General features: G+C 34.4%; 1 protein-coding gene across 1 annotated transcript; it reads left to right on the top strand.

Moving 5' to 3' along the window:
• The first annotated feature begins 563 nt into the window (after nt 1-563).
• LOC132916913 (peroxidase-like) lies at nt 564-10,762 on the top strand. The gene is made up of 17 exons (XM_060977367.1): nt 564-862; nt 3,815-3,955; nt 4,155-4,231; nt 4,341-4,431; nt 4,538-4,729; nt 4,799-4,995; nt 5,074-5,247; nt 5,346-5,570; nt 6,178-6,305; nt 6,366-6,479; nt 6,610-6,742; nt 6,810-7,140; nt 7,511-7,680; nt 7,762-7,870; nt 7,953-8,052; nt 8,838-9,430; nt 9,845-10,762. The coding sequence occupies exons 1-17, from the start codon at nt 852-854 to the stop codon at nt 10,503-10,505; spliced, it is 3,447 nt and encodes a 1,148-aa protein (XP_060833350.1). The 5' UTR covers nt 564-851; the 3' UTR covers nt 10,506-10,762.
• The last annotated feature ends 65 nt before the right edge of the window (nt 10,763-10,827 follow it).

Raw genomic sequence — 10,827 nt, 5'->3', positions numbered from 1 at the left:
AAGAACGGAAGCTATTGGACAAACCAAGGTGTATACCTCGGGACAACCTAAAAAAAATATGCAAAATCATAAACATCCTAACCTTACTTATTATAATAGCTATTTATAAAGATTGATATAGACACAATTACCTTTTTTATAGGAATTTGAAGTTCACACTTTCACAAAATTTATCAACATTACGAAAATTTGTGAATTATTTTATATAGTTAATATTTTATAAAATGTTCGATTTTTCTATCCTAGAATTCACAGTTTAGCACTAGATTCCTCATAAGTAGTTTATAACAAAAATATGAAAGCTCATGTAATAAGTTAGTTTACCACAAAAACATTATTTTAATACGATATCTTTATTGCCTATTATAATATTATTTCTTTTTACTATTAGTGCCTAATTATAAGATTATTTTTCTTTTTTCCCAGTCCCTTTCTCATGATAATAAATGAAAATATATCCACAGCAAATTTTCCCACTCTACCGTCCCCTCTTTTCGCACTGGGGTGTACGTATCGAAATCAGGCGCGAGAAGTACGGGAGGCGCGCACCGTACAGCCACCAGTGTAGGGTCACCGCCGGACCGAATATCACGACCGTCTCGCTGCCATCAATCTGTAGACGATCTTTCAACCAATCAATCGTTCAATCGTTTTTCACTGACTGTACGTTTTATACGTATATATTTAATCATTAATTATCATATTATATACGCGATCAGAAAATTTCCGTTTCCGGTTTTATATATACATCGTTGCATTCGCGGACATTAATTACGTCAACTGCGCGCACAATCGGAATCGTTCGGGGAAAATTCTATAGGCGATTACGTTCCGAGCGGACGGCCACCATCATGGGGCTGCGGTAAGTTGATTAATATTATAAATTGTTACTCTTTATTATAAATTTATCATGGTCAGCCGGTAAGTGCTTAAGATTGTAGCACTAAAAAAAAATTAAACGTTTACTTCAAAAAATATGGTATTATGCTCTTGAAAATTTCAAAATTTGAAGTTAAAAATAGTATTATATAGAATTAAAACGGTAAAAGTATATCAAATATAATATATTGAAGTAAAAATATGTAAAAAAATATATTATAATATGTAATAACATTCTTGAACGCTCACTGGACTTGGAAAGTTAAACCTTAAATGAGATAAAATTTAAGACAATGTTGCTGTATTTTTCAAGTGACTATAACTTATAAGGGTGTTATTAGTTTCTGAATTTTAAATTTACCTATACTATAGTTCTATCTGTAGTTATTGAATACTATTGCGGTAAATTTTAAATACTACTAATAAAGCAGAAAAAACAATAAAGCTTTGTGCTTTGTGGGTAGGTAATAAATAATATATACATTAAAATATTGTATCACTACTAAGTTCAAAAATATAAGTGGTTTGAGAATTTCTTAATTAAAAAAAAAGTGATTAAGTACAAATTTAGAACATAACCTGTTAAAAAAAATGTCTGAAAAGTTTTTTAAAATTATTTGGAAGTAATCATAGGAAATTTGAAATATCACTTTCTAAAAATTTATAATTTTATTAGCGCACTTAATAAATAATTTTCTTAATGAGTTGTTGGAAAAATATGTATTTTTGCTATAATGCTATATATAGATTTCGACACCTCTAGTTTATAAAAAAGAACCTCCTGTTTTAAAATTGTATTTTTAATCTCTAAAAAATAAATTCTATACATTTTCGATCTTATCGGATGAGCGTTCATACTTGAAAAATACGTTTGATTAATTAACCACGAATTATGTATCATTAACAAATTGTATATAATATTATATACCTAAAATAATAAAAATGTAAAAACAACTATGTTAAATTAATAGCAATCATATTCATATTATGTGATTAATTTGTGATCTAACAAGACATTAGTTTAACTAAACTAATGTCTCTATTTTTGATCGGAGCTATGTTCACTTGACAACTCTGCGGAGGTTTTTCGTTCTGTACACAGACGTTTTATGATTTCGTGTGTATGTCACTATTATTAAAATAATAATAATTGTACAAATTAATTGATTAATACAACATAATTTAAATTATAGGTACATCTTAATACTTGAAGTCTTAAGTTTTTAATTTTGTCTCACTTATGTATCTCTTATAAATCAAAAATGACTTGTTCAAATTGTACAATATCTCTTAAAAAAATATTTTACATGTACACAGAAAACAATTCAATCGTAAAATTAATCATATATTGGTATTGTGATTTGTGAAACCATACTGTGAACGTTGAGCTTCATTATTACGAAATTCGAATAATGTCACTTATACGTTATACTCCATGTGTTCTATGAATCTCATTTATTATGAACTATTGTATTTTGTGACATCTTGTTTAATTTTTCAATAAAAATAGGCATCCAATAAGTAATTGGTAAAATTTTAGTAAACATCTGTTTTGGTTTTATTTTTGTAAATAACTCGATATGAATTACGAGTATGCACATTGTTTACAGACGATCAAACGATCGTAAATATAAAATAATAAATAATACATAATACGTATTATGTTACAGTTTCTATATGATACATAATATTATTATGATAAAATTGTACAATAATTCGGCATTGTCAAAATACGAGTATATAATACAGATGATATGGTGTGCATAATACCGTGGGTGTCGGGTGGGTGAATATAAAATAACATTGATTGGAAATCAACTATCGACTATATTTTAATATTTATCCCATACGGTGGTTGGAACGTTTAATTGTTGCGGATCCGTCTATATTGCACGAGTGCGCGCGTCAAGCCGTGTTTATCACGCGAATATTTTATCATCATATTATTATTTATCATAAGAGTAGAAATGCAGTGTGATTTTAGAAAACTTTATATTATATCAAATGTACAATCGTATCACTATACATAGTCGTGGCGGAGAGAGAAATTTGAAACGTATAATATGAAAACAAACACTCGAATAAGTGAACGCTGCGAATTTCCATCGGTTCGTTTTCCACGTGCCAGGAGAAAAAAAACGTATTTTTTTTCACGGCTGAATGACTGGAAGAAATGAATATTTCGCGTGTGCGCGCACTACACACAGGTGCGAGCATATTTGGTCGGTTACGCTTGTGATGCGTGTATGACTGCAGTCTGCAGGTATACCATTATTATAGTATATGTATAAAATATTACGGCAAAAGAAAATTAATATAATATATAACACGCGCGAATTTGTTGCGAACCGATACATAATAATAATATTTGAATGATGATAATGTTTATGTGTGTGTGTGTATGTGTGTGTTCACTACACGTATTCTTTGAACGTTTTGTAAGACTATATGATATAATCGTAGTGGTTAAAATATTTAAATATCATATTTTCAAATGATATGTTATTATTATATAAATAAAAGCGATTTACAAAAATATAATAAAAAAAATTGCAAGACTAATTATTTTCATCTGTAGCTATTTTAACACTATACATTATTATATTTCATCAATTATTATTTGTAGGAAAATCGTCTATTTACAAATTACGTAATAATGATGACAATCGATAACAGCTGATGTTGAATATAGAAATAATACTCAAAATAAAAACAGAGATGAACGGTTCACATATAAAGTTAATCTAATTATATTTTTAAAAGTTTAAATTAAAATAAGAAAACAGCGGTAATATAATATAGATGAATTCTTTTTTTTCTGAATTGTAACACGATGAAGTCATGTAATTGCATTATTATAATGTAAAATATATTTTAAAAGTAAACGTATGAATCCTACCTTTAATTAATTATAACCTTTTATTGCTGTTTACAGAACGTTTGTGCTGTGTTCGTTCGTCTGGTGTTTCGGACACGCCGCACAATACGCGCCGATCGAAGGCGTGGACGGTAACGATTGCGCTGTCGTGCTCGAAGGATCAAAGCATTTCATTTATAACAGTGGAAAAGGTTCACCGTGAGTTTCGATAATTACGTGAAAATAATCTCAATTCTTTAATATTTATTTAACGAAAGTCATTGTATTTATTGAAATCTATACATAAATACATTTAGATAGATGCTATAATAATACAATTTAATCTTCAATTAATCATAGAGTTTTTTACCTCACACTAATAATTGTACGTTAAATACAACGAATGTTTACTCAACAGGCATCGTTCGGCGGCTCACATGTGCATCACGTACGACACGGTCAACAGAGCTTTTCTAGACGTCCAAAACCGTCACAGTGAGTAAAATAGTACTCGTTTCACTATGTTGGGAATTTTTACAATAAACCTTTTAATAAAAATAATTATTATTCACAATGCATATTTTAATATAATAATATGTTATAGCGCTGCTGGAACCCAACGATCAATGGGGCCCGGTGCACTTTGCCAGACTTGGGGAGTTGCTGCTGGATGTGTCGCAAGTGCTCGCAAAAATGTAAAGCCCGGAACGACCAACATGATATTAAATATATACATTTTTATACTATTTAATACAAAAGCGAATTTTCTTGTGCTTATAAGCGTTGTTTAATCGGTGGCAGGTATGACTTGAACGCCGACGACGTGAACAAATTCTTGCCTTCTATTGACACGTCCAAGACGCTCATCAGAAACGTGTGCCCGTCGTGTTTGACGAGGGTGGTGTGCAAACCCGGAAAGTACCGTAGACCCGACGGGCTGTGCAACAATGAAGACAATCCCACGTGGGGCGCTACTATGTCAACGTTCAACAGGTATAGTTACAAATTACTATATTTTCGATTTTATACCCGTTTTAACGGACTGCTGTCTTCGTTTTTTAGGTTGATGTCACCACGGTTTTCCGACAAGTTATCCGCGCCCAAGATGTCGGCTTCCGGTCAACCACTACCCGTGGCCAGGGTCGTGTCCCGAACCATTCACCCTGACGAGGGGTTGCATGAGCACGCCGGAACTGTAATGTTGGTTGCTTGGGGACAGTTTATGGACCACGATTTAACCCTGACGGCTACCCCATTAGGTAAGCATAAAGATTATGAATTTTTTTAATTTTTAGGTTTTACTAACGATTTATATTATTTTTCACGTGTTTATGCAGATCCGGTAAATAGAAATGAACCTGAGGAGTGTTGTGGCCGTCCAGACCACTTGAAGAATAAATACTGCTATGAGATCAAAATACCAGAAGACGACAATTTTTATAGGAATCACAACGTCAGGTGTCAGGATTTCGTGAGAGCGTTTCCAGGCGTTAAGCCCGACTGTAGATTGGGTAGGTGTATTCTTACATTTGAAATATGAACAACCCACCGCAACGGGCTGATTACGTTTTTATATTATATTTTATCTCCGCTCTATTTCCTATTACAGGACCGAGGTCCCCGTTCAATCTACTCACCCCGGTGATTGACGGCAATACTATTTATGGAGTAGATGAAACATTTTCCCGATATCTTAGGTCCGGATACACAGGACAGCTAAGGATGAATCCAGCATTCTCAAATTTGGGACTTAAAGAACTGTTGCCCATGAAGTTAAACATCCCGGACGAAGGTTGTATAAGGTCAAATGCTTCTCAGTACTGTTTTGAATCAGGTTCGTAACGTTAATTGTTTCATATACTTTCATTAAATAATTAAATTTATTAATTGTATGTTCGTATTAGATGTTTACTATAGCATAATAAAATGATATTTACGAGTATACAAATCAGGGGCACGGATAAAAGAAATGTAGGAGTCTGATATTTATAAATATTTAAAAGCGTCTATGCGTCATAAGTGTTTTTCATAAATCTGAACCCTCTACACTTACTCACCCTATTATGCGTGATAGTGTAATACACTCATACAGATACGCATAAACTTAAGTAAAAACAATTAACACTACACAAATAATATTGTATATAGTATATATGCGTATTATAATAAAATATACTCGTGTTTTTAAAGATAAAATATATTGTTAGAAATAAAATTACTAAAGTTTTTATTGTGTAATTAAAAAACACGAAAAATTCATATATTTAATATTCTTATATCTATAAAAAGTTTGGTGATTTGACTATAGCAGGTATTTTTTTTTGTAAGCTATTTTTAACTATTTTTTAGTACATTAACTTTTTTTAATTATGTGGCAACCTGTTTTTAAAGAAAATAAATCTTTCCTCGTCAATTAACTTATGAACAATTGTATTACGTAGGTGAAATTAGAGTGAACGAACAGCTCGTTCTCACGTGCATCCATACATTGATGGCCAGAGAACATAACCGGGTGGCTAAGGAGCTGTCGCAAATAAATCCGCACTGGAATGACGAAATGCTTTATCAGGTAAGCGGTTTGACATGACTTATATGTGGCGGACAGTTGATAACATAACTTTGATTTTAGGAAGCCAAGAGAATTGTTGTAGCTGAAATACAACACATAACATACAACGAATTTCTGCCCATACTTTTAGGGAAAGACATGATGGATAAGCATAGCTTGACGAACAAAAAAAAAGTAATTATTATTTCAATAAAATGTTATTATCAATAAAATACGATATTATAATATAATATGTATATAATATATTCATTATATTAAATTATAATATCATTGTTGATGGTTTACAAAATGTTTCAAATTTTAGGGACATTGGAACGGATACGATTCAAGTGCAAATCCTAATATATTGGCTTCGTTTTCGGCGGCGGCTTTTCGTTTTGGCCATTCCTTGTTGCCGAATGTTATTGAACGGTGGAGCAAAGCGCACGGTTTTATCGGTATATAAACCATAATAATTTAAACTTGTAACATCGTTTTTATGTGATGTGTCTTACACTGTTTCAGCTTCCAAAAAACTTTCGGACTTGATTCGGCGGCCGTTCGATTTGTATAGAGCTGGAGCCATAGACGAGTACCTAATGGGTCTCATGAACCAAGTTGCACAGGCCATGGACGATTCGATTACACAAGAAGTCACTAATAATTTGATCAAAAAGCCGGGCAAAGGGTTTGGTTTCGACCTGGTGTCGTTCAACATACAGAGGGGCAGGGACTTTGGATTGCCCGGTTATATGGAGTACAGACGCCATTGTGGGTTAACCGTGGCCAACCGATTTGAAGACATGGCGGGATTCATGCCTAATTCCACCATACAGCGTTATCAAACGATATACTCGTTAGTTAAAATTTAATTTAATAATTCTCTTTTGTAGTTTCGGTCTACCAAAATATAATAGTTAGATGTTTAGTAGTTAAACAAAATTACAACTCGATTGTGCGTCAATCGAACAATTATAATTTTTAAATTTTTCTTCCTAAATAATATATATTAAATTTTTAAAATTAAAAATTCGTATTTTTCTTTTAAATCGCTAAGCTACTGCAATCTGATTTTAACTTCAACATAGTTAAAAAAAACATTTTGGTAAACCGCATCTTACTAAAGTACCCCCATAACGTTGTAATGCGTGTGCACGTATATTATTATTGTTTTAAATTTAAAATTATACTTTGATATTTAATTATTATACTATTATTATTATAAGATCACCGTTTGACATCGACTTGTGGTCAGGCGGAGTGTCGGAAAAACCAGCGCAAGGTAGTGTCGTCGGACCAACGTTCAGTTGCATAATTGCATCACAATTCAACCTGTTGAAGAGGGGCGATCGGTTTTGGTACGAATTGCCCAACCAACCATCTTCATTCTCATCGGGTAAATATAGCTTAAAAACCTACGTCACACGTGATGTGTATTTTACAGTAATCATAACATCACTGGAATTTAAAATTATAGATCAATTACAAGAGATCAGAAACGTCCGTCTGGCGCGTTTGGTTTGCGATAATACAGACATCATTGACACGGTTCAAATGTATCCAATGGTGTTGTCGGATCACGAACTGTACGTATATTGTAAATAGTGTAACACTATATTATTATAGACCAGTCTAATTATCAAATCGATGACTATAACTGTGTCTTAGGAATCCGAGGGTCCCGTGTAGAAGTGGCGTCATACCTAGGATGGATCTGAGCAAATGGGCCGACACGACACTAGATACGGCCGAACCCAACACCAGACTCGTTAGTATACTAAGAATATTTATGTTATCTTTATTTATATTTATTTTTCTATATCATGCTTTATGATAGACGTCATCAGCTAATTTAATTCGATTCATAATGATATAATAATAATAATAATAATTTCACGAAATAATATTTTGTTTCTTTACAAAACATCCCTTTCTCTTAGTTATATTACTCGAAAGTAGGTACTAATTTTAGAATCACATATATAAACAAATAATTTATTTACGTGAATAAAGATTATTATTATAGTTAATAACCATAAATTAAATTTTTAAGTTTGGCTAAAATTCAAAATAATAATTTTAATTGTTCTAAAATCAATTGACAACTATTTGGCATATTTTGGATTAATTTAACTACAAGTTCTATTCATATACGTAGATTTACATGAAATAGGTAGTTAAAAACTTATTATTTTGCAATTATACAGCTATAAATTGTAATGTGCACAATGGTTTAAACCGGATTCGACATAGGTACGTGATGTGTTGTTTTATCATTATGATACAGATACAAGAAACTAAAAATGGGCGTTCTATAATCTTGAAAGATATTTTTAATTTATTTAAAACATTAGTACATCAAATAATATTTAATTTTTAAATTATTATACCTATCTTGAAAAAAAAACAATTTTTAGCGCTACTGTTTTATTTACTGTTATTTTCTAGAATTTCATAAAGTTTAACAACCTATATTACGTTTAGTCATATACCTAACTATTATACTGTATACTATACTTTGTTTTTTCACATTTTTTTTCCGGTGTTTTACAGTCGAACGTGGAGAAAAATCTCAAATCCGGTATGACGGAAGCTAAGATACAGTACTGTGACAATTGCAATTCGACGGTCGCAGACACCGGGATTGGGTTGGCGGATACAGGAACGCGGGTGATTACGATCATCGAAGCGACAGATGAGCTGGACGGCAACGCGGTGATGAACTCGAACTCCATATTCAGTGGCAACGACAAGAGGATGAAACGGGGTGTCGAAGCCGCTTCGTTGGCCGGCAATGAGACGGTGAACGGGAACGACGACCCGTCGTTGTTGGACGAGATGGTGCTGGCCGGACTGGACGTGCCCAAGGCGACGCCGATCAAGCGGGACACTGTAGACGGACTACCAGACATGACGCAGGCGATCATGGAGCAGCGTGTAGACTACGACGTGGACGAGGAGTTCCAGGCGGCAAACGGGCACGGGTTCGAAGCGCCCAGAACCAGGCCGGTGAACAACTACCGTGGTTACAGTAGCCGCCGTCCTGTCGAACATTTGGACGACGATAGCGACGACTTCGACGACGGCGACCACAATTCGCACTACGAGTACGTGCCCATGGAGTTCGACGATGAGGGCAACCACAGGTACGTGCGGCGACGGCCAAAAAACTATTTGATTACACGGTTGAGATGATATTGATATTGATATCGATCTCGATAACATTTAATAAATATTTTTTCAAACGACATTCGACCTTTACCGGTGCTTATTAGAAATAGGCCCTAACCTTATGCCATACAATTTAATTTTAAATCCCTACGTTCTACAAGTCCTTGAAAAAAAATAGAAACATGCATATTATTTGCATCGGGCAATATTGTTGTTACTATTTTATTAATAAATCAGCTGTTTTAAATACCAACATTCCAGACTAAAAATATAAATTTAAAACGTAACGTATGAAGATACAAACGATAGTATGTTATACATACACATATTATATAATAATAATAACTGTTTCGTTACCTGTATTGACGTTATTTTTCCCTTTACTACAGGCCGCTAACTTTGCCAAACTTCTTGGATTCTAAGAAACCTGTCAAGTCTAGCAAGTACGGTGCGTCCAAGACACCGAAGTATCATCCACCACGGCCGTCTAGCTATAAAAGTTACGGGAGCGGTAGCAGCAGTGGTGCTTCGCCGCTGTTACACGGTCATGACTTTGTACCACTGCGTGGTGGAAGCGGGGGAGGCTTTGGAGGCGCCGGCGGAGGTAGTCCGGCGGCTGGATATTCGTATGGCGTAGGCGGCAGTAAACAGTCTGATGGCGAATTTGACGATTATCGTGACGTATCGTCGCCATACTCCGGTCACTCGTCATCGGTTAGCGGTGGTGGACCCAAGTCGTTCGTGTCAATGACGCGCAGCAATTCCGACGAGACTGATCCCAGAGACATAATCAATATCAATCACGGGCAAGGATCTTATGACGTGGTCGAGGGACCGTCACGTGATTACCGCGGATACGATTACGAGGACGATACTTACCATGGTCACGGAACCGCAAAATCGTTACCGAAATCGCCGTACTTTTACCGGGGTGGTGATTTCGCGTATGAACCGTCATCGACCTCGGTTCAGTCCAGGTTACACGACGCCGACGACAAGTCGCCGAAGTCGAAAGCCTACTGGAGTATGTCGTACGTGCAGGACGTCTAGAAACCGGCACGCGATCATCACCATCATCGCCTACCACCATTAACCTGTACCAGTACTACCACTACCATTTTCGCTCACCGCCACTAGTTGATGCTTAACCCACGATATTCAATGATTTTACGAATATTTGTTTATGAACAACTATATAGTACTGAAAATTAGTTATTTAAATCCCGACGCCAAAACAAAATGTAATGTGCTATCATAATATCATTGAACAAAACATTTTTAATTAGAGGATTGGGCCGAAAACATTTTTACGGGTTAAGTCGTTCATCTAGAACGAACCACGTGCTTCATATTATGTTATATTTTACCGTAA

The sequence above is a fragment of the Rhopalosiphum padi genome, chromosome 1 (assembly GCF_020882245.1).
Source record: "Rhopalosiphum padi isolate XX-2018 chromosome 1, ASM2088224v1, whole genome shotgun sequence".
Lineage (NCBI taxonomy): Eukaryota > Metazoa > Arthropoda > Insecta > Hemiptera > Aphididae > Rhopalosiphum > Rhopalosiphum padi.
The sequence above is the reverse complement of the archived record's forward strand: the minus strand, read 5'-3'. Positions and strand labels throughout refer to the sequence as shown.

What these genes read in the sequence shown, in the direction of transcription:
- LOC132916913 (XM_060977367.1), top strand. An exon ending in AACAGTGGAAAAGGTTCACC is followed by an intron (nt 3,956 to 4,154) that starts GTGAGTTTCGAT and finishes TTTACTCAACAG; the next exon opens with GCATCGTTCGGCGGCTCACA. An exon ending in GCTTGACGAACAAAAAAAAA is followed by an intron (nt 6,480 to 6,609) that starts GTAATTATTATT and finishes TTCAAATTTTAG; the next exon opens with GGACATTGGAACGGATACGA.